Raw genomic sequence first — 24284 nt, 5'->3', positions numbered from 1 at the left:
CTGCGGCGCGAGGCGGGGCGGTCCCGGATGGAGGCGGCCGCCATTTAGAGCGCCCGCAGCGCAAAGCGCGGGGCTGCCGGCCTGCCGCCGCCATGAGGAGCGCGCCGCGCCTGCTGCTGCTCGCTCTGCTCGTCTTTCCCGCCGCCCTGCTGCTCCGGGGCAGCGGCGCAGGTGAAGGGAACGAAGGGAAGAGCTGCTGCTGGGGGGGTGGCGGTGGCAATTGGCGGCGGCTGTTGGCGGCACGTCGGCCCTCCCGCCGCGGTGTCCTTCAGAGCGCCGATCGCCGCTCTCGTTCGCCATGTGACGGCTGCAGCCGTGCCGCCGGCTGGGCGGACGGTGGGCGGCCGCCTCGGTCATTCCCGCGCGGCGGGGCGCTCCTTTCCCGCTCCTTTCCCTCTCCTTTCCCGCTCCTGCCACATCATCAGCCCTCCTGGCGTCCGACGGGAACGCTGCGAGCTGGGGGGTCGGGGGGTGGGCTCCGTGGGAAGGGTGCATGGAGCTCGCTTCTGCCGTGCGCAGCCGTCGGGGTTTGGTTAATTCGTTACTTGCGGGCTTAAAGTCTGCGAAAACTTCAGTGGATGAAATCGCTGCTCTTAAACGTTGCGTGTGATCGGGCGAAGTCTTTGAGTGGATCCCTAAGGAATCCGAGAGAGGGGCTTCTATTGGCTTTTTCCAACCGTCACTGGGAATCCTGAAGCTGTAAGAGCGTTGGTCAAGGGTTTCTGTTCCACGTGAAAGTTTCTGAGTGTTTGCTTAGCGTGTGTGCTCAGAGCTGTGAGCTGCTTCAGGCTTGCGCAATTCCATCGTCCATTCATTTCTGCTCCTTCGTTTTTTGGAAAGCATTCGCTTCATTGGAAAAGAATCAGCGAAACTGCATTCTTCTGAATGATAGAATCGTGAAGGTTGGACGAGGCGTGTAAGATCATCTGGTCCAACCACCGTGCCCGCTAACCACAGCCCTCAGTGCCACATCCACACTTGAGCACCTCGAGGGATGGTGACTCCACCGCCCCTCTGGGCAGCCTGTGCCACTGCCTCACCGCTCTTACGAGGATACACTTTTCCTAGTATAAGTAAAAGTCATCTGCTTAACTGATACGTGCTCTAAATACAGGCATAAATCTGCCCTGTGGCTACTACTGGATTCAGGCATGACTGCCCTGCTCAGTGTTTGAATGTATGAGACTCAGCACCATAGAAGTAGAGAAGGGATGAACTGCTTGACTGCACTTATCTTGTTCTAGCTTATGGTTTGTTTTTTTTTCTGACTGGCAATCCAGCTCTGTTGAGCACATTAATATACTGGTGTATTGAGGAGATTACATTAGAACACTTTCCTAGATATGAAAACTTAAATTTGTTTTATAACTACGTGTGAAAGAGTAGTGTTCTGATACTGGCAAATGAAAAGGGCAGTTAATCATTTACTAAGCTTGCTGGTCTTAAAAGAAACATAACTCCCAAAGTTATGTTACTGATAATAGCAATCACTTTAGATTATACATTTGTAATGATAAAAACCGATGTATTTCAGTAGCTTTCATGGCAACTTGGTTGCCCGCTGTGTACTGCACCAGTTTTCTATTGCTTATTTTCTATTGGTTAAGAAGATACTGAAAGGCTTTTGTGCTTGCATCTTGTTTCAATAGGTTCAGGCTTATTAGCTGCAGCTCAGGATGCTACAGAAGATGAGGAAGCTGTGGAAGATACTGTAGTTGAAGACGAAGATGATGAAGCTGAAGTTGAAGAAGATGAGCCTACAGACTTGGTAACTGTACATGAATGTTTTTTTCATAAGTAGGAACTGGACCAAAAATGCTTGAAGATGCACAGTTAAGTGTGCATTTAATAGTATTGATATTTCTAAGTAGCTGTTCCAGAATCTCCTTTAAGCTTCCATTCTGCTTGAAGCTTCAGAAGGATTTGTCTTTTCCTGAATGACCTGTGGGGAAGACATCACATGGGGGACAGCCAGGTTTTTGCTGCCAGAACTGTAGTTTGTGAAAAGACCTCCAAGTGAAATAAGGGGCTTGTGTGAGAAAATGGTTGAATTCTTAAATTTCTGGCATAAAATAAGAAAGTTTGGGGCATAGTTAGGAAGGAGAAAACTTGCAGTGTACAAATGAAATCCCAGTAACGGTTCTATGATTCTGTTAGTCTTATTACTGTTTGTGAGCTTTGCCAGCTTTGTGACGTGTTGGAGGATGTGCTAGGTATTCTGTACTGATAGAATTCATTAAGTGACCTAACAGATGTAATTTAAAAAAATAGTGTATGACTAAGCAAAGTACAAAACGGAATCCTTTTTTGGCAGTTTGTTTTATATGTCACTGAAACAAGGTAGTTTTGCATAGCACCTTGAGCCTCGCTTCTTGACTTCACAGTTTTCCCAGCCAAATGGTGTGTGCACAGCTGGTCCAGTAGGTAGATGCTGCCTCGTGTGGTTGTTTTAGCTGTGAATCAAACGGTACAACTCATTCCAAGTCAGTTGCTTCAGCAGGCAGTTCAAAGTGAAAACAATCTTGTTTTCATTTGATGGAGAAGATAGTGACTGCTTGATCCCCTCTTTTGGAAATACACCCCTAAGGGTATTAATTGCCACATTAAAAAGTCATCACAAAGGTGAGCTTGAACAAATAAACTCTCTTTGCTCCAAAAAATCTGTTTCCAGGCAAACATAATACTACTTAAAGCAGTATTTAAAGTTGAATATACTCCATCTGCAGTGAAAATAATTCTCACTTGCCTTACGGTTATCCATGATTTGTAAGTGGAAATTAGCTTAGTTATGTGATCAATGAATACTCAGATCCTGCTCTTTTCCTTCCATCCCTGAACAAAAACTTTACTCTTGCTTTGAGGTAAGGAAACTTTTAATTATGATCAAATGCAGCTGAATTTAGTCGCTTTGTCAGTTAGAGAAGGATAAATACTAAAAATAGTGCAGATCAAATCTAGGAGAACAGACTTAGTGCTAATTGTACTGTTGCAGGAATTGGTACTAATGCTTATCATGGTATGGTTTGGCACACTGATACGTATCGTGTGGGATTCTCATAAAGCAAGCACAGTCTTTACCTTCACTGTTCACTATAGGATTTTTCAATAAAGTCTCTTGTCTTAGACAGAAGAAAAAGAGGAAGAAGACTTGTCAGGAGAACCTAAGGCCTCACCTAGTGCTGATACAACAATATTATTTGTCAAAGGTGAAGGTAAGCATCCTGTGCAGATTTACCATTTCCTTTACTGCGCTTACAGCTTATTGGTTAAAGCAATGAGGCCCTTAAAGGGTCTGACTGTAGAAACAGGGACAGTGTCTGCTGACTGAGAAATTTTAATAGTTAAATATTCTTGTTTCAGATTTTCCGGCAAACAACATTGTGAAATTCCTGGTAGGCTTCACCAATAAGGGTACAGAAGACTTCATTGTTGAGTCTCTTGATGCTTCGTTCCGGTACCCTCAAGACTACCAGTTTTATATCCAGAACTTCACAGCTCTTCCCCTGAATACAGTAGTTCCACCGCAGAGACAAGCAACATTTGAGTACTCTTTCATCCCTGCTGAGCCTATGGGGGGCCGTCCTTTTGGATTAGTTATCAATCTCAACTACAGAGATGCAAATGTAAGCACGACTTGTAATTCTTTGCAGTGTTTTTAGATGATGTGGAAGCATCAGGAAGGAGCTGCTTAGTCGAGTTCCTATTTCTTCAGACAGCGAGTGCCTTTGAAGTCTTTAAGCACATCAGTAGGTGCATGAACACACTGTCTACATCCTTGACAACATGTGCACATTTTATGCTGTGTGTGTTATATTAGTGATGGAAGCTAGAATGCTTTTGCATTGTGTAGTAGTGGGCTATACTCATTTAAAGAAGAAAAGCTGGCAGGGAAGCTTGAATTCCACTTTGTTTGTCTTATTGGGCTTTGTTTACAAACTTAACAGCCTGAATCCCATCTGCAGTCTTGACTTTATGAGCAAATAAATGAACAGTGCAAGATTAGCTGCTTTTTAGAGTTTTCCCAAGAACAGATAGAAGCTGTGTGCTGAATATAATTTAATGTGGAAACTTTTTTAATAGGGTAATATGTTTCAAGATGCTGTCTTCAATCAAACGGTTACAATTATTGAAAAAGAAGATGGATTGGATGGAGAAACGTAAGGAGACTGAAAATTAACATTTAGCTGGTGTACTAAAATAAGTTATTGATGAGGAGGCAATGAAAGTAGTTCTCATGCTTTTGATTTGCTGAATATTAGGTGTGCTGTATATTGTTGATGGTGTAGAAGGCATTTGACTGTTGCAGTGTTGATTGAAAACGAGCTTTTTCCCCCAAATTAAGATGTGTGTTACTACTAGGGATCTTCAGCGTTTTTGTGATGTCACTGAGCACCTTATGCAACTGCTTTGCTCAAGGACTTCAGTCTGGAATAAGGCACAGTGTTAAGGCACAGTTAAATAGCAATTCAAAGCTTTTAAGCTTTTGTAATGCTACTGTGCCATTTTCCTCTGAGTAGAAGATGCTGAGGGTTGGACTGATCTGTAGGATTGGGCTCTGCGTTCTGCTGGAACAATTGGCTTCTGGAGCACTCCAGTATAATTCAAGATTATATAAACTATAAGATGCCTTGAGTAGGAAATAGAGGAACTTGTGCTCCTTCTTTGTTGCACTTCCCCTATGGATGCAGGCTTCTTTTTGGAGTGCTTTTTCTTAGATGACCAGCTAGACCTGATTGTACTTTGTACTTTTGCAAACATATTGCAAAAATATTTTTGCTGTGCCTGTATGCTTTTAAATATTCTAACAAAGGAGAGAAATGTTAAAAACACATCAGTTCAGAGAAGGTCTTCAGAAATCCCTAAAGACCTTAAAAAACAAAGAACTCAACTAAAAGTAGCTGTTCTGTGAAATCACGTTTGCCAAAGAGAAAAGCATCAGTGTATAAGCAGTTCACTGATGCTCTTCCAAGTGGTTAAAGCAGTCAAAAGACAAACATCTATGTCCCAACATCTTGAACAGTGATATTTTGAGAGCGCTACTGCAGGTGCTGAATTTCAGTGATCATGCATGTGGTTTTCCAGCTTATATAATGCTCTTCAAATGTTCTGTTGCTCAGAATTCAAGTTAGGATTGGTTTCTGAAATCAAAGTCAGAATAATTGCTCAGTGTTGGTTAACGCCCAGGTTTCAGGTTCATTTTTACTCCCACATGTATGAAATGGCTTGGGAGAGACGAAGCGAGCACATGGCTGAAGCCATTGCTAGTTTCTATCTCTGCTTATACATTTCCTTAAATGCTAACGATGTTTAGTTAACGACTTTAACATTTTTTTCAAGGATCTTCATGTACATGTTCCTTGCTGGACTTGGTCTGCTTGTTATTGTTGGCCTACATCAGTTACTAGAATCTAGGAAGGTAAGTGGTGCACTGTGTGTTGTTAGTAGCACAGGCCTTGCTGTACAGGGAGGAGGGAGAAGTAGCCATCTCTTGTGGTGTTCAGTGGTAAGGGTGGAACTTCAGAAGATGTACTTTGAGAATTAAGATTGTAAGGGTTACTGGACTGATCTATAGAAGCTTTAAAATAAGAACTGAAGACTTGGTAGGTTTCTTGCCTAGTGCTCTTTATGAATCATCTTTACCATAATACTGGTCAGAAAGTAAAGCTTTTGTTATCTTCTGGTCTCTGATTCAGAGCTTGCTACATAGACTTCCCTTTGCTGTCTCTTTGTATCTCATGATAAATGAGTTCTAGCTCTGGGGGAAAATGGCTGTCCAGTTCTTAATGTAGTTCTAAGAAACCTCATGTGAAACTACTGTTATTATTATTCAGAGCCTGTTGCAGTGTTGTGTAGAAGAATACTGTGTCAATCTAAGAAAGCATAACAGCCATCTAGTATGGGTTACTGACAGCTATTTTTTCACAACAAGTATAATGAACCCATCTAAACAAGCATGAAATCATAACATCTGTGTGTAGAATAATATTGTGAGGCGTGTTAACTAGGGGTGTTAACACCAAACCTAGGCAAATAAATTGCTAACTGGGTCCAGACAGCATCACTTACTGACTAACCCTAACTTTGTCTCTAAGCAAAACAATTGCAGTTTGTTTATTAAAGAACTATTGATTATTTGTAATATTTGTGCTGTCAGAACACTGTGGAAGGCAAAAACCTCTTCCTTGACTTTTCAGAGAAAAAGACCAGTACAGAAAGTTGAAATGGGAACAACGAATCAGAACGATGTTGATATGAGCTGGATTCCCCAGGAAACTTTAAATCAAATAAGTAAGTAGTCTCTGCCACAAAATAAAGCACTCGAGTAGTTTAACTTCACCAGTAGCTAATATTGATTTTCCAGAGCACATATGTGTGTTTAAGGGAATAAGAAGTTGTCTAAAGCAGGGGGCCTAATGGTTACATTGTTAACAGCCTGTTCCTATACAGAACAAACTTGCCTGGTTGGCAATGGCAGTTGGCTGTTTTCACACTTCATAGACTTTTTCAGCAGTATGACATCTCTACCCAAAACCTGGATCACAGAAGGTTTTAACAGTCAAATACCTGGAAGTTTCTGTAAGTTGGTTAGAAGCTTACCTATAGACTGAATTCTAAATAAGGATTGCAGGTGTGTATTCACCAAAATTCAACTTGGCATCTGTGTTCCTTATATCCAAAATGACTGAATTTTTGCTCTGGGATGCCAAAAACAAAGCGAGTATCTGATTTCTTTAAAATGTTTGAATTTTTCTAACTTCTTTTGCTGTTTCTTCTGTTCTTGCTTTCCCATGGCTTCAGTGCAAAGTAGAAGAGGTGAGGCAAACCCTGGTGATAAAGAGTGGAAGCTCTAAATGTACTGCCTGTGTGATAATTAGGCATGGATAGAAACCTTTCTCCCTGCATGCAATGACTGGTGGTGTAGCATGAGCAGTAAAATGCAGAACAGATGCATACAACCATCCAAACATTTTATAGGCATATAAGTTTATATATTTTTAGATAGAGATACATATATAATACCTTTGGTTATATTGTAGTGGTGCAGTTTGGTTAAAATATTGCTGAACAGTAGAGCAAAATACTGCTCCTAACAGTTGCCAAACTCCCTTATAGGCAGATTTCTCTTCCTGGGTCTTCAACTCCCATCACTAATGTGCTGTTGTTGGCTGGTCTGAGATGAGTTAGCCTCATCTCAAACAAAGCACATTCTAAAAGAAGCTTTTCCTTTGCAGCAGCTACCTTTATTGTACAAATACTCCAGTTTTGATTAAATAAGCATTTTTGAGTGATCTTTCCCTGACAATTTTATTTAGTATAGTTGGCCTTCAGACCCTAGATCTTGCACCCAAGTTGTGACAGGCAGTTATGAATTAAGCTTTTTGATTCCTTATCCCTTTTTAACTGTACTAATATTACATGGCTATGAGGACTTGTTCTACATCTGGAAAATGTTAATTTTCTGGTGTATTCCACACAAGACAGTGGAATGACAGTATAAAAATACAGGCTTAGAAATTTGAGATGTCTCAATCTAGTAAGGAGTACAAGCTCTGAATGATAAACCTCTCTGAAGAGCCAGCTGCCTTGAAATAGCTTAATCTTGTCAGTGTTTGAGTTCTACCCTCCTCCCCCTGTAAGCTTATACTTAATTCCTCTTATACTTGATTCATCTCAGTACCTGAAGGCTAGGAAAAACGAGGCTTAAGTTTTTAATTGCTTTTAATTCCTAGTTAGGTTAAATTAGAGCCCTGCACTAGAATGCCTTGAGAAACATGGCCTTCAGGATCCCCAGGGTTTCGTGCCTCTCCTGTTGGAGGTGCATTGGAGTGTACTGATTGCCTGTGATGGCACCATGGGTGCTCTGAACAGCTACATTGCTGTGAGCAGGCCTAGCTCAGAAAAGAGCAATTTGTAAGCAAATGCTCAGCAGTCACCTCACCTCTTTCTTCATACACAGTATGAATGACAGTGCAAGAGTTGAAGATGCTGCCTGTGTAAGGACTCACTGTGGAAAGACAATTGGAAACCTGTCCTAAGTTTTAATGGAAAGAACAGGTTTCTGTTGCCCTGTGCTCACGCAGCTCAATCTTTGTGGCTTCCCCACTTGGGATGTCTGATTTCAGAGTGACATTCACATAATTAAATGTGGATGGTTTTTGCACAGGTGTGTGGTTTGTTTTTTTTACAGCTGAAACACTTCTAAATCTGTATGAATATAGAAATATTTCACGTAAGGCAAAGCTGTCTAAAGGGGGAGGGTCTGTCACATTCTTCAGGCAGATAAACTAAAACCAGTAATTAATCATTCATTAACTCTCTGAAAGTATAATTACCGGGTGTGAGTTTTTCTACAGCAGCAGAGCATGCAGATTCATCAAGAGTGTTGGTGGCATTTCTTATTAGTAACTGATGGTTCAGTAACTCAGTCTAGAACTGCATGTTAGAGAATAGGAATGTTATTTCTGCTACTATCTAGGATGCAAACAGCTTGTAGTGTTTTGTTGTTGTTTTGTTTTTGTTTTTTAAAGCATTGAGATGCTTGAGCCTGGCTTCTTTTGTGATGCGTGGTGCTAGAAGGGCAGTGCCAGGTAACAACTAACACGAAGTAGCTGAGACAACTGATGCACTGCCTTTTTTCTTTCAGATAAAGCTTCACCAAGGAGGTTGCCCCGCAAGAGGGCACAGAAGAGATCAGTGGGCTCTGATGAGTAAATGTTAACTAGTGCAACAAATGAACCTTTACTAATCCTGCCTGTTGGAGTTTTTTTTTGTATTGGAGTAGTGCGGAGTCCGTGTCAGCGCAAGGAAAATACTGCTAAACATTTGGACTGAACAGTTCAACTGAATGGTGTTAATATTACTGAAAATGCACTTCTCTTTTTTGTTAAATAATTGTTGGGGGGAGCCATTAAGGTTTGTGCCTGCGTGTGTAAGCAGTTGGTCTTAACAGAACCGTGTTACCTGAAATGTGCCTTTAGAGTTCTTTTAAATGCTGGCTTGTCCTCTGTATACTTGGAAGGGTATTTTCCCCTCCCCATAATCTGAATGTCTAGTGACTTAATTTGTCTTGATTGTATCCTGCCTATCAGAACCTGTATACGTTTTTCTTCTCGGTGACTTTGTTCTCTGGCGCACGCACAGACTCAAGTTTGTGTGTCCAGCCCTGTTCAGGCACTCGTCATCTGGATTTCTGTGCAGTTAGCATTCTAAAGGCACAATTGGGTATAGCTGCTTGTAGTGGTAGATACTTTGCTGCTGTTTTGACCTGGGCATGCAGGGACCTAAACATCTGAATTTATCTGCATGGATGTTAGGACAACTCTTACACGGCAGCAGAACTTGTGAAGCATGGAATTTGTGTGCTGAATTGGTATTACTACATAAATTTTTTTATACCCAACTTGTTAAATGGTTATTGAGTCATTCCAACAGTTTAGGTGTTCTCAATATAGTGGTACCTCTGCAGTGTTACCAGGTAACTTTGAATAAGCCAAAACAACTTTCCAGTACGTTCTTGGTACTCTCACAAAGACTCGAATGCTGTCTATATCAAAACATGTGGAATTTTCTTCAAGCTTTACATGGGGCAAAGACTTGGACCTATTCCATGCACTTGAAACTGAATAAGAAAAGCACTTGGCTTCAAGTAATCTTTTTAAATGACAAATGGTTAAATTCAACCTTTACGGTTTTTAAACCTGTAATTTAGACCAATCTGCTGACAACTCTGAGTTAAGTTTTTATCTCCTTGGCTTTCTCATTAGAAATAGAAGCGTTTCCATTAAATACGTTACTTCAGTACTTCAACAGAAAAGTTGTATGTAGCCAAAATGGGATTTCTTGTGGTAGAGGCACAACTTACACAGTTAGCAGGAACAGAGATGCTGATCTGCATCCATTGCATTCAGGGCTTGTAACTTTGAGGGGTTGAAGGGGGAGGAAAGCAGATAAAGCAAAGTCAGTTTGGTACTTGAGAAAGCTCGAATTGTTTCTGTCTCAGTTGCAGTTCTTTGTGTCTGAAGGTAATCTGGGAGCTTGTTCAGGAATAGGCACTGATTTGAGATGCGGGTCAGGAAGGAGAAAAAAATCACCTGGGCAGAAGGGCTTTTGGATCTGTTCTTGTTCTGCAGGAGCTGAGCTTCTAAGGCATCAAGAGTGGAGCAATACTTATAAATAGTGTGATATATTGGAGGCATCTCTGAAACTACCTGCACTGATGTACTTGTGCTGTCCTATATACAGTGCCAGAATGAATTGCAGAGATGTTCTTGACTCATCTCTGTGTGGGAAACAGAATGGGAAGAACAACCCCTAGTCCTGCTTTCATCCATTTCATGACATGCCAGTCGAAGTAGAATAGTTCTAGTAGAGAAGCTTGCTGGATGATCATTTGGCAAAGTGAGTAACTTTGTAACAGCTGACTACTCAAATTACATGCAACAACTTTGCCTTTAGTGTTGCCTCTGTGGTAGGTTTACAAGCCTAGATTCAGTCTTGCATTAGTTCAGCAAGATGTTTGTGCAATAAATGGTTTGTATGGTACAATCTATAGCTGTTGTAGGGGCTGACATACTCAGTTTTACTTCTTGTTCCTTTTTGTGGGTTATGCATCTCAAGATGGGTTTTTTGGTTCATCTCTCATCTTCTGGGAATAGGTAATCTTAAACTGCATTCAACTTCTCACAAGATTTCAAGATTTGAAAGCACCTCAGTAATAAATCTGAGCTGCTCTAGATAAGTGGGGCTCCCAGAGGAAAAGCCAAGGATGAGAAGACAGGACAGCAACGTAGGATATCCAAGTTCTGTTTCATCAGGAAGGGCTAAACTCTGCAGGAGTCCTGGAGCAAATCAGTCCTTCAATATCTTGCACTGAACAGAACTTCAGACAAGTTGCAGTAGGACTGCAGCACTGTGCTTAGATTAGAAAGAGGAATTTTTAAGGTTTCAGCTTTCCTCTCTGCACTTCGTAGTGAACATCTAAATGCTTAAGTTGTGAGCATGAAAGAGAAAACAGTTCAGCGACTTGAATAGGAGCTAACAGTTGGACAACTGTAATAAGACTGATCATAGGACTTAGCACTGACCTGGGATGGTTCATAATAACTTTTCTGGCTGGGAGCTGTTAGTTCCTATGACCAGTAGCTAGTGATCTGCTATTGTGATAAATGCAGCAGCAGTTTAAAATTGTGTTTAGCTGCTGTAACCAAGTTTTGTTCTAGAGTGGAAGCAGTTGAACTTTGGCATCTCTTACGTTCTTTCTAGTAAGTGTCCATTACACTCAGCTTTTTACATATGAGAGAAAGTGGTTATTGCATTGTGGCTGGGAGTGTAGGAATTTTCATTTTGATACTTGAATTTTCTACTCAGTTTTGAAACTAAATAGCTTAGCCATAGGTGGTATTTAATGTCATTACATAATATTACTTAATACCAATAAATAGCTGAGCAGGGTATCGTTTCATTCCCTCCAACATGTTAGCAGCAGTTCTGCTTGTGTCTGTGCTGCCCCTTCACTTCTGGTGGCACAAGCACTTGTGTCATCCAGCACACTCTCATCAGCTTCCTTGCTAGTTCATTGCACTGTCACACCTTTCGTGTGAGGTTATGGGGAGTCAGGGCTGTGAAAGACCTTACTGGAAAGAGATGCTTTTAGACTACAGAAGAAACTATGGCCCTATTTTATAGCAGAAAGACTGCTATTCATTTCTCATGTTTCCTAAACTAATTAGGGAAATTGTGAGGGTTTCACAAGGCTGCCTGTGGGGTCAGGAAAAAAAAAAAAAAGCAGTGCATTGTTTTGTCTGTGCTAATAGCTAAGCATTAATTGGGTACATCTGAATTGTACTTTGATACTTGTAGTCTTCTATGCTTCTATACTACACTGTCTTTGTGAAAAGCTTTTTTCCAATATCATCTAATATAAGATGAGTGGCAGCTGTCAGATGAAAGGATTAAGCTCTGTCTGATCATCTGTGTACAAATTAGTTCAATTGTAGGCTGTGGAGTTGAGTGAAACATGGTAACAATGGCCCTACTTCAGCTTATTTGGAAACTGGGGGCTGAACCTGAGTTCAGGCAGGCTGAGTGTCTTGGAATGGATGCAATCTAAAGCATCATTCACTGCTTTTATTTCTGGTATGCATGGTGCTAAACAAAACGTTGCATTTGAAAGCTCTGAATTCAGGGAAGTGGTGAGAAAGTCATTTAATGTAGGCTAGTTGTGTTTTTCAGTGTGCCTGGTGTGCTAGGCAGCAGTTAAGTCTGTTCTTTCTCCACCAAAGGGAAGACAGTACCTACCTCATAGGAGTGACCAAGGGCTGTTTCAGGAGTGTTTTCAAGCTACTTGAGACTTGCACGACATGCTTCCATAAAGCTAGTAAGACATGGCACTGATGTAGTGTGATGGCAACTATACTGTCGTGTTCTGTCAGTTTCTCTCCCTCACTGGAAAGAGCTGAGCAGCTTCAGTAAGACTTCTCTTAAATCTGCAGAGGAATTGCAATCGACTTACAGGGGAGAGCGAAGCCACAATGAATGCATGCTCAGCCAGTTTCTGCAGGAGCCAACAGGTGGGCTTTACTAAGTTCTCCTCTCACACTTTCTCCATGTAACTTTAAATTTTCCCAGGGACTTTTTTAATCAAAGTGATACAGATGATTGTTCTTGTACACACAATCAACAGTTTAAGAATGACTGATGGTTTTGGATGATTAAGTTCAGATGATGTATCGCAACTGCATTAAGTTAACCAGCAGGTGATGTTTTCATTTATAAGTGAGATCAGATCTCTTAAAGTGGCTGCAGGTATTTTGTAAACTTGAAGTTTTCTTAGCATCTTGTAGCTGTGTTGTTTCTTTTCTTTTTTTTTTTTTTAAATAAAGCATGAGTATGGCACCAAAAAGCCTGAGTGGTACCTGGGTGCTCTCTTCCTTGGTAAGCAACCTCTAGTAGCAAATGCTCAAGAGGAATGAAAATAGACTGTAGTTGCGAAGCCATTTTGCAAATGCATTTGGAATGAGAAGAATAACAAGGAAGTATTTTGTGGTATTCTGAACAGCAGACATACTAGAATTAAGATTCCTTCTTGAAGAAGAACAAGGGAGGGCCTGAGAAGAATCGTTCTCAGTTCAAGAACTGAGCCATAGTGCTGCATTCCCACATGGAATAACCTATAGGCAGTGAGGAAAGGATCTGTTGAGATGATTAAAGGCAGCTGGAGCAGAGTGCTAACAAAGCCAAATCCCTGTAGCTCTAAGATTTGTCTAAGCAAACAACATTGCAGGCAGCAGTACTGAAAATACCAGTTCAGGGAGGTAGGCTGCATCTGAGCAGAGGATGAGGTAAGACCTCCTGGAAAAGGGCAAACTAATCCATAAGCAAGGTAAGTTTGATTCATCCAATACTTCATTACATCTTCTGTGTAGGTGTGGATTCTCACTAATGCTGTGACAAAGCAGGCAGTATGGAAATCTGTTCTCTCGCTCATCCTTCACTTCGTTACTTTGCTGGTTGCAAGTAATTTAGATCCTGTCATCTTTCACTGCAGTACTATTTCCTTCAAGCAATGTAGTTCACTGGTTCAGTCTTCCAGTGTGTAGTTATTGATGTATCCTTATGTAATCGTAACATCTGTGCTTGACCCCTGCTTCCAAGATGCAGCAGCCACTTCCAAGAACAGCACTTAGGCTCTCCTTTGTTTCTCACCTATTGTTAGGTAGGGCACAGGCTGACTTTTTACCCCCCAAGGTTAGAACTGCAGAAAATAACTTGGCTTGTGCTTAGCAGAGAAGGAACCTTGTGCAAAGAAGTATAGATGTTTTCCAATAGCCTTGATTCTAAAATAATTTCCCTGCTACCTCTGGTGTCCAGCTGCCTCTAATACCACAGCTTGTCCAAGATGAGCTCACATACCAGACAGGCAGTTCTAAGAGAAACAAACGAGTGAGACCATATCTGTGAATTACATCTGTAGGCAGCAAGTTACCCACTTGCAAGTTTTGCCTTTGACTTTCACATTCTCTGGCAGTTAGAAGTAACTCCCCAGGCTGAAGTCTCTTTTCTCTGAAAAGATCTAGATTTTTATTTTTAAATCTCATGTTGTATCTGCTTTTTCCACACTGGTCATGCAATCACTTCACTAGGCTGTTCTCTTTCCTTTCATGTTTCTTGTCTTGACTGTAAGCTTATATTAACCAAGATGCAGTACCTTTCCAGTGCTGCAAGACTCAAGTCAGTTAGCTGCTAAAGGGAAGCTGAAATTTAACCACTTTCCTCACTGTTCATCATCTCTTCAGCTCACATGGGTACCAGAGCTTGCTCAGTACTCAGTAAGTAGTGCTTCTTAATTAACATAATAAAACAGAAGTGTGAGAGCAGTGTACTTTCCTAGAAAACCAGCTCTGCCTTGTCAGAGAAAGAGCAGAGGACTTGTGAAGATGAGCTCAGTTTTTAATCTGGCAGAACTGCCCCTGCCCTGTTCACTAGCTGGAGTGGGTATACAGTCAGCACCACCACGAGCTGCCAGCTGAGGGATCTCCCAAAGCATCTACAGGGAAAGACTAAAACTACTGTTGATAAAATGTAGTAGTAGTGCTATATCTTGGTCACTGATGTCTGAGCACTGCTTCTGCTTCCAAAAAGCTAAGGCTACAGCTACTGACTGCAAGAGTAGGCACTGTGTGCACACTTCCTTCTTGTCATCTGGTTTCCTAGCTCTAGGCCTCCTCAGGTTTCCTGTTGTAGAAGTTACCCCTTAAATTGGGCCTGTCAAGTCCACATGCTTCATCTACATCTAGGCTCACATCCTGTTTTCAGCTGAAGTCTTTTTCTTACTGAAACAAGCCAGAGGGTGAAATCCCCTCTTTCCAGAACACTGAAGCATATTTTTTTGTCACAGTCCTGGCTCTACAGTGCTATGGCCACAAACAATACATGGACAAAGCTTGGAGCTGAACCTGACAGCATACCAAGTCCCAACCTTGACCACCGAGTCCACCAGCAGGTTTTCAAGAGAGACAGAAAGAGCCAACTGCTCTGCTGGTTCACTTAGCAGGAATCTAAATAGAAAGGAGGGAAGTCCCAAAGCACTTTCTGCAGGAATCCATCAGAAAGAAAAAGCTGCAGCTCCAGTAACGTCCTCTGACTTACTGCATACAGTATGGCAAACATCATCACTGAAGTAAGAGATTATAATTAGAAGTATGAATTCCTTAACAACCCAACTATGATGCATTGTTTTTTCCTAAAGCCAGAGTTTGTCTTAGCACATTCTTGATCCTTCACACACCACAGGCAAGGCAGTCTTTCAGAACAACAGAACCCAGTTTGATCTGTTCTGTACTTCACAATCCACGCCAGCTCCTTTCCTGTGCAGCAGTATGATGGGTTGTGACACTGTAACACCCTCCTGTCCTGTGCACCTGAAAGGTGAGGACAGAGGATTGCACAGCAGCTGCATTGCTGTACAACAGTGAATTTGGGTGGAGTTATTCTGTCTCCCACTGGGTGAGGCTGCTTCATAAGCCCTGCTCAGGGCAGAGATCTGGTGTCAAACTGCAAAAGCATCCCCAGCTGCTCTGCAAAACTTTGCCACAAGGAGCCCTGGGAGGTGCTGCTATCACTTCCAATTAAGCGTTCAAATTAAGTGCCTTCATTCTTATCTGGGTGTTTTACAGCTGCTAAAGAGAGGGGTTTAGTTCAGAAAAAAAACTTTATTTTTGAAAGGCATGCATTCACCCAAAGCAGCACCAAATGCATTAAAAGCAGTGGGCAGCTCCACATCAACACTAAAATCCATTCCCCATCCATCCAAATTGCTCACTTCTCCAGATTCATTCCTTTCTTTTATCTCAACCCTGGCATCTTTTTCTGACCAACTCAGCACCATCTCCAGGTTTAATGTAGCTGTGCTAGAAGGCTGCTGTGGTTTTAGCTCTGTGAGATACTGGCAGATAACAATCTGGGCAGGAGATCAAAAGTTACACCGGCTGTGTTGCAGTGCAGGCTTCTGATGGGTTGCTGTGCCTGCACAGACAGCTCTGTGCTTTGGTTTTCTCTATCTGTGAAGTGTAACTGACCTGATACACATAACCTCAAATCATGTAAGGCTTTAGGCTTGTTAGCAACATGAAGGCAACAGACGAAACCAGGTCCTGGTGACACATGGCAGGCGTTGACTTGCCAATACTTAGGAGAAGTGTTTATTGGTTAAAGCAGACCTACATCTCACAACTAGCGCTGTCATCTCCCTAAAATAAATAATACATATTTGGGTGTGGTTTTTATTTAAAAAAAAAAAAAATCAAATTAGAAGTCAAATTTTGCTTATAGAAAACAACACTTAGGTTTTGGTGCCCATTTAAGCTGTCATCATAGAATCATTAAGAATCGTCTTAGAAAAGACCACTAAGATCACGTAGCCCAACCACCAACCCATCCCCACTGTGCCCACTAACCGTGTCCCTCAGTGCCACATCTCTACAGTTCTTGACCACCTCCAGGAGCAGTGACTCCCTGCACAGCCTGAGCCACTGCCTCACCACTCTTTAAGAAGTTTTTCCTAACCATTCTTTGTACCATCACATAACAGGATGGAAGGAAAGGTTGGCACATACCATGCTGGCACATTCTCCCTGTTAGATACTGGGTTTACAAAGCTGTGAGCTGGTGGGTTCCTGCAGCATCTTGAGACCAGCAGAGTTGTTGTGAATGCCACAGCAGAATTTTGCTACAAGTAGTGTTGATTCCAGTCCGTGCATACCACATGCAGTGGTGTACCTGCAGGTGAATTTCTCATTAAGAACCACATGAAGTTTGCTGATGACACCAAGCTGGGAGCAGATGTCAATCTGCCTGAGGGTAGGAAGGCTTCACAAAGGGATCTGTATAGGCTGGTGCCCATTGTATGAACTTTAACAAGACCAAGTGCTGAGTCCTGCACATTGCTCACAACAACCCCGTGCATCACAACAGGCTTGGGGCAGAGTAGCTGGAAAGCTGCACAGAGGAAAAGAATCTGGGGATGTTAGTTGACAGCTGGCTGAACATGGGCCAGCAATGTGCCCAGGTGGCCAAGAAGCCCAAAGGCCTTCTTTGTTTTTCTGCTTGTATCAGAAATGGCGCAGCCTGCAGGAGCAGGGAGGTGATTGTCCCCCCGTACTCATCAATAGCCTTTATCAGCATCCCAAGGCACACACGCTCTAAAAATCCCTAAAAGGAGGCTGGTTGTGAGGTAGGGGTTGGCTTCTACTCCCAGGTAATAGCAATAGGATGAGAGGTAATGGCTTTAAGTTGTGTCAGGGGAGGTTCAGGTTGGATGTTCGAAGACATTTCTTCTCACAGTAGCGAGGCAATGGCAAAGGCTGCCCAGGGAGGTGGTGGTGTCACCATCCCTGGAGGTATTCAGGAAACAAGCAGAAGTGGCACTGAAGGATACGCTTAGTGGGCATGCAGGGATAGGCTGGCAGTTGGACTAGATGATCTTCAAGGTCTTTTCCAACCCTTGCGATTTTATGATTTTAAGTTCTAAAGGATTGGCCCACTGAAAGCTCCCAAAGCCCTGGACCTCTTCTTCTCAGACCCTTGGTGCTAGCAGGACATGAGGGCATTCAGCTGCCATCTGAACTTGGTCCACAGAAAAGAGCCTATGATTTCAGCAGCTTCCCAAAGGAAGATGAACTCCTGCATGTAGGGAAGGAGCTGCTGGTTCTGTGTACACACTTCTTGTGAATGCACACTACAAATGAGCATATTTGGCTGTTCCTCTTGTTGCTGCCACTTCAACTGTTAGCCAGAACACTCGGTGACAAGGCACATTTTGTCCCAGCCTTCCCATAGCATACTACTAGCATGGCTACAGCAACGCCTGCCTCAACCACACTAAGCACTGGCCTCAACGCTCTAAGCACAGTTTGGGCCTTCAACAATGAGAAGCCATTTCTCCAGCAAGCTTCTCTCTTAGAACATACTGAGTATTGATGTTTGTAAACTACTTCACAACTCCTTGCTGAAAGGCTCTAGAGGAGCTCAAACTATTTCACAATAGCACATTGCAAATGACCCTCATATAGAGTTTCCTTGTACACTACTGGCAGCTTTAGTAACACACAGATCTGGCAGAAGAGAAATAAGCAAGCACAGCAAAGGACAAAGCTATTTCTAGTTCCTGCTGCTTGGAGGATTGCCAGAAGTCCTTCTGCCATGTTTCACTTCCCCAGAAAATTTAAGTCAGCATTCTCCTCCGTTAGGCATCCCATCAACACCATGATGTGCATATGTACATAAGCATCACTTACCTGAAATTACAGGCAGCCAACAGTAGCAAAGCAGATGAAGTCACACAGCATACAGGTATCCCATTCTGTGCAACAGCCTCCATCATCTTACAGCCTCCAGACTGTTCCAGAGCAGACCAATATCCTGGTGTTGCCACGCTGGTCTCTCAGCACTGCCACAGATCCTAGCAACTGGAAGCCTCCTCACACCAAAAAACCCTTACCAAAGGAGCCACATGGCTCCCAGTATCACAAACTGACCTAGATTCCTTACTGCATCTGTTGAGCATTGATATCATATATGCTAGACAGCAGGAAGAAGAACCCTGGGGAGAACCTTAGGCCCTATATTCTGCAGGAGGCACCTCAGTCACAGGAACTCAGCTAGAGTAGAGTGAGTTCAGGGAAGAGCTGTCTTTTTCTTGGGCTCGCAGCGTCCTCCACAACTTCCAGAAGCAATAAAATTTCTCTGTGAAAGTAAACTGGAAGCATGAGCCAGAGCACAGCACAGTTCTCTCCATGCTGTTACAGGAAGAGGACCCCACCTGCTCCTATAAATACGGACTGCTGATGGCCTTGGCAGCACCTGGGGCTGATCTTGCTGCAGCCCTTGCACCTGGTGCAATTGATTGGAGATCCTTAAAACACTGAATAGTTCTGCTCTCAAGTACCTCTCCTGCTGTGCCCCCACAGTCCTCCAGTAAGTCCTAAGAAACTTGTGTGTGCCACAGGACAGACAAGTCTGTAGCTTTTCATGGGACCAAAGGCATGCGCCACCAGTGCCTGGACGGGTGGACAAGTAGCAGCAATGCCTGGTACTTGTGTGGGACACACTGTCCCTTCAGGCCTGGGGAAGGAGATTTCACTCAACTAAAATCACCTCCCCAGTAATAGTCCTCAGCTGAGGCAAGATGCCAGGTCGGCCATGTTGAGAAAGGCCAGAGCCCAGACCTGCAAGCATGAATTGGTGCATCTGCAGGTCACTCAGGTAGCCCAGATCTGGAGGACACCACTGTAGCACGTTTGTGTTTTTTTGTTTTGCAGTCCAACATTTAGACACATCCTCATTAAAAGCCCCAAGGTATTTTTGCATCCTCATCTTTCCCTGTATTACAAGTGAGGATGTTAAAACCTGGAGCTTCTCAGGCTGCTTCGCACAGAGAGAGTGCCAGGTGTTCTATGCTGGGCAGCAGTTGGGTAATGGTGAACAAACGATTGTATTCCTCTTTACCAGTTTGCTCTGCACTATCAGTAAATACACCTGGGGGTGTGCACTGCAGTGGCGGCAGAGGGCTCAGGCCTGCCAACCTCCGCACCCTGCAGCGAGCATGGGGCTGCTGCCGCTGACGTGTGGCAGCAACTAGATCTTCTGCAGTTTTCTTCCCTCAGGAATCTTGTTTCCATCCCTCTGGTCCACCCAGAGGTTATTTGGAGTTATGCCTCAGCAGGTGCCGACTGACAAGAAAGAAAACCTGTCCGTGTTCAGTAGTGAGTCCTCACCACAGGACTGTGCATGGGGAACTGTAACTGCTGCCGTGAGGGTGCCAGAGCCTGGAGGCAGGAAGGCAGGAGCAGGGCATGCAGCGCCCTCCATTAGGTCTGTAAGTCTGACTCTGGTTCCCTTCTCCACCAGAAAGACTCATCCCACCAGGAGTTAAGGAGACGCAGGTTCTCAGCTGCCCTGTACTCCAGAACTGGATATGCGACTCGGATGATTCTTTGCCTCACCGTCCTGTGAAATGCACTTTATTTATACGAAATCATATAAAATGTAGCTAAGGCAGCTCCAACATGCTACAACAAAGCATTTATCTTCTTTGGACAATTGCATGTGGCTTCCCTGTGCATCCTGAAGACTTCACAGCCGTACACATTTACGCAAAACCAAAACCAGGATGGTGAAAACCTCCTTCATTTGCACAGAGAAGATCCCAGCACCTCTCCATCACCGTGCCATGCTGTTGGGACGCACAGGTGTGGCTGCAGCTAACAGAAGGCCATGCCACTGGAGCCAGCACCTGCATGGGATAATCAGCTCCAACGCGGTCTCTTCTGTTTCCAATTGCTATTTTAAGAAGATGCCCTCAAAGCAGAGCACCATTTCAAAGGGTTTTGGCTTCCAGAGAGTAGAACAGCAAATGCATGTGGTTGCCAAAGTGCTGCCTCTGGCTTAGTCCAAGCGAGGGAAGAGAAACAGCAATGCTGCTCTGCGGGGCACCTCTGCTTCACACGCTGTCCTCCAGCTCAAAACCAAGCGCCAACAAACCCACAAGAAGAGCCACGTCCATTTTGGAACCTCTAATTTTTAAATATAACATTTTATTGCTTAGATGGTTTGATACAGAACAACTTTTATTTTGAATTTGGAAGTACTGTACAACTGAATAAAAAGAGGAATAAAAGTACCAAAACAAATGTGTGATTCTCTGTTCATGTGGCATAAACCAGTCTTGTACACAATTCGTAGCAGCAGTTTAAGTTCCCTTTAGAAAAATATGAATTCTACATATTTATTACTGTTTCTGCATGGGATGAAATCACTAGGATTAACCTTCCTTTGTGGGGAGAGAAGAGAGAAAGGAGACACATAGAGGAGAGAGAAAATTACGAATCATTCTGAAAATGGAATCAGTCTCACATAGCCCCGAAAAGTTATTTCAGAATTGCCTCAAACAAGGTGGTTTTGTTGGTTTTTTTTTAGCTTTTTTTTTTTTTTTTTTTTCTTTTTTCTTTCTTTCTTTTTGCGCTTTCACAGTCAAGTGCTCAATGTAGTGATTGAATTATCTCCACGTTAAGTCCATTGCAACTCAGGCAAAAGAATTTCAGAAGATCCTTTTCTGTTTGTTTTATGTAAAAGCCCTGAGAGAGGAAAAAAAATAAAAATAAAAAATAAAAAGATCCAAACAAAAATCGTATAGAGACAAATTAGCTGAACATGCAAACTAAAGCCTAAGATTCACCCATAGTTTAAACACATTATAAATTTCACAGTTTAATATTGGGGGAGGAGGGGAAACAAAAAACCCAACAACAGCAACAGTTCTCAGTCAAACTCAACTAATAAAAATGTCAATAAGTTGTGGCAAGACCTTATACTCTACTAGGATACAGATAAAGGCTAAATAAAGCTTTAACTCAATAGTGATTATTGCTAGCAGATGTCCCGGCAGGCTGCTGGGAATTCATTACGTGCTACATCATTCTGCAGCATATAGTTTAGTAATGGCTTCTCCCCCACAGTATTGCGCAGTTTAGTGTGGAGAGTTGCAAAAACAAAAAACAACAAAAAACAAATTAAAAAAAAAACAAAAACAACCCAGATAAAACGAATAAACCAAAAAAAAAAAAACCAAAATAACAAACGACGAGAACCAAAAAAATACCCCAAATAATAATAATAATTATTATTATAATTATAATAGTAATAAGGATTTAAGGGATGCGTGAACTGGTTTCCGTTAAGTAGAATGCACCTGGGTAGTGAATTTAGTGAATCATTGGTTGTGACTGACTCTCTGGCGTTAGCTTCGTTTCTGAACGGGTTCAAACATCCCTATTTAACAAACAACAACAAAGCAAAAAATAGAAATCACATATACCTCAACCATTTTTTTCTTATTCTATCTGCAAGAATATTACTCAAGAAAGTTTCTCTTCCTTTGAATTCCAGACAGTTACATTTCAGTCTCCAGAAACTTTCGGAGAATTTTTAATATAGATATAGCTATATATAGATATATATTATATAATATAGCATGGGTCCGAGGCCCACGTCCTCCATGTCTGATGAAAGCAGGAAAAGCGGATCTGCGGGGCGGGGAGATCACAGTGCGGGTTGGGGCTGAGTGGTGGCATAGCACAGTGAGGCTCCGGCATCGCTATTATGGCTCTGTCTGTCCCAGAGGTCATGACTGAAGGACAATTAACAAACAACAACAACAAGAACAACAACAACAAAAACGCCGCCCGCTCCCAGAAGCGTGCAGCTACAGTAGGAGACATTTCCTTTAACCCCTTCAACACTGGCGGCTGGAGCATCGCCTGTTGCCGGCAACAGGAGCCATCCGGAGAAATCCCAGCTCCCAGCGTTAAAGGGGTTAAATTACTGATATGAAATTTAGACGCACACCTCAAGTCTTCAAGCATCAACCCCAAAAATCTCAGGAAGAATTTCTATTTATTATTATTTTTTTTTTTTCTTTTTCTCTTTAATTTAATTAATTAATTTATTTTTTTAACATGTCTTATATCTGTAGTTTTATCACCAGTAGTATTTTCTTGCTCCAGAACATGACGGTAAGTAGCAAGACGACGGTAAGGCTCGCATTTCTCTCTTGCTCGCTTTCGACTGGAAGACTGAGTCCCTTGGCTCCGAAGGAAGGCGTGCTGCCGCCTGGTGACGGCACGGAGACGGCCGTCCTCGGGCACGTGCACCACGAGCAGCGGGGCGGCCCCTGCACGGCTGTGACGACAGCCTGCTGGCCTCTGATTGACTCTCCGGTCAGAGGAAGGGTTTCGATTAAAGTACAGTAGAAGAGCTGCAACATAGGAGGAGGAGTTGGTGAAAGCTTGAAGTCAAAACATGTAAAGAGGGGATCCAAGCTGCGTTACACGTCTGCGTGGGCAAATATTGCCCATTGGCTTCTGCTGACTGCAGAGACAAGCAAACTGATGAATTTATAAAATAATTATAAAATAATAATAATAATATACTGAAGCAAATCAAACATATATAACAGCGGGTGCATAATTTCCATAGGTCACGTTGCTATGTAACTCTTCTCTGTATACGCACTCAGTCCACGACGGCCAGAAGAAAAACCCTAGTATCTAGAACACCATTTCTAACGCTGAAAAGTGGAAACAAGTATGAGGTTGAAATTCTTTGCGCTTCCTGCTTTTGGCTCCAACCACTTTGAACACCTTCGGCTGCCACGCTGCTAATGCCTGGAACAGGCTTAATGCTCCACCGTGTGGCAAATGCGAGAACATCTACTGAGAAAACAACACCCGACATCTCGCCTGCGTTTCCTCTGACTGTTCCGAATGAAATTCACATAAATTGCTTCCAGTTATTGGCTGTGGTATCCAAGGGCCTCCCACCCCACTGCCCCGTTTCCAGCTCAGAGAACAAACACAGAGACTATCAGATATACAAGACCAAGCTCACACACACCAATACAAAAGGTAACATTAATGCTTAAATGAAAAAGGTCCTCTCCAAATAATTCATTAAAATATTAAAAAAATCATTTTTGAAAAAAAAAAAAAAAAAAATCTATGATACCAAAAGATCTAATAAAGTAGTAAGGCACTCAAATCAGTATATACTGTAGTCTCTTGCATTATTATACTGAAAGGCATATGGCACTGCATCCAGTCTGCCATACTCTCCCCACAGCTGTAGGTCACTCTTCTGAAACGAGACCCTGGAAACCTTGCTCTGCTGGCTTCAGTTTGTGTGCTGGGATGGGCCCAGCCTTCTCGCAAGTCATTCTACCCCCAAGAGCTGAGGCGTGCTGTCTGCAGAGGCAAGAATGTGATTCATGGGAGACTTTTTGTTGTGCATCTCCAGCAAGTCTTGAATGAAACCCGGCGGTCTCTCTAGCTCGGAGCTACCCCGAGGCTCCTGGTCTTTCGCAGGCTGCTTCTGTGCGCTCTTGGCGGGCTCCACGAGGCCGGCACCGGCTCCTTGCCCGCTTGGCCTCTCCTCTTCACAGGGCACATCCTTGGCCGCGCCGACCAGGGACTCCTTTCGGCTTCTGGTGCCGGATGGGTGGCTGCCAACAACCCCCGCGGAGTCGCACTCGTTTTCTGAGATGGGGTTGGTGCCACTGTGGCTGGACTCATTTTCGCTGTCTTCCCCACACCTCGATTGGGTCTCCTCCTTGTCGCTCTCCTTCCCGTGGTTTCGAGTATTTTTGACTTTCTGGTGTATGCGCTGGTGACGAACCAGGCTGTGCTTCAGAGTGAAGGTCCGTTCACAGGTTTGACATTTGTATGGTCTCTCGC

General features: G+C 43.1%; 2 protein-coding genes across 11 annotated transcripts in view; one reads left to right on the top strand and one right to left on the bottom strand.

The window, feature by feature from the left end:
- Positions 1-20687, top strand: SSR1 (signal sequence receptor subunit 1). Of its 4 annotated transcripts, none has more exons than XM_052697971.1 (9): positions 1-171; positions 1650-1768; positions 3125-3212; positions 3361-3623; positions 4081-4157; positions 5338-5416; positions 6195-6288; positions 8645-8708; positions 19910-20687. In XM_052697971.1, exons 1-9 carry the CDS (start codon positions 93-95, stop codon positions 20049-20051), a joined length of 1005 nt encoding a protein of 334 aa, XP_052553931.1. In that variant the 5' UTR covers positions 1-92; the 3' UTR covers positions 20052-20687. The 4 variants fall into 4 exon arrangements, with proteins under 4 accessions (XP_052553931.1, XP_052553935.1, XP_052553932.1 ...); XM_052697972.1 differs by having other exon boundaries at positions 3-171; positions 19906-20036; XM_052697975.1 differs by lacking the exons at positions 8645-8708; positions 19910-20687 and adding an exon at positions 6799-6968 and having other exon boundaries at positions 2-171.
- The window catches only part of RREB1 (ras responsive element binding protein 1), a 122508-nt gene continuing 118795 nt past the window's right edge, over positions 20572-24284 (bottom strand). For 6 of the 7 annotated variants that reach the window (XM_052697968.1, XM_052697965.1, XM_052697969.1 and 3 more), the window contains one exon: positions 20572-24284. In XM_052697968.1, the coding sequence (XP_052553928.1) occupies positions 23764-24284 (521 nt within the window). In that variant the 3' untranslated portion in view covers positions 20572-23763. The other variant, XM_052697970.1, reaches the window with a different exon arrangement.

The sequence above is a fragment of the Tympanuchus pallidicinctus genome, unplaced genomic scaffold (assembly GCF_026119805.1).
Source record: "Tympanuchus pallidicinctus isolate F22 unplaced genomic scaffold, pur_lepc_1.0 scaffold31, whole genome shotgun sequence".
Classification (NCBI taxonomy): domain Eukaryota; kingdom Metazoa; phylum Chordata; class Aves; order Galliformes; family Phasianidae; genus Tympanuchus; species Tympanuchus pallidicinctus.
Note: the sequence above shows the minus strand (reverse complement) of the source record. Positions and strands in the feature narration are given on the sequence as shown.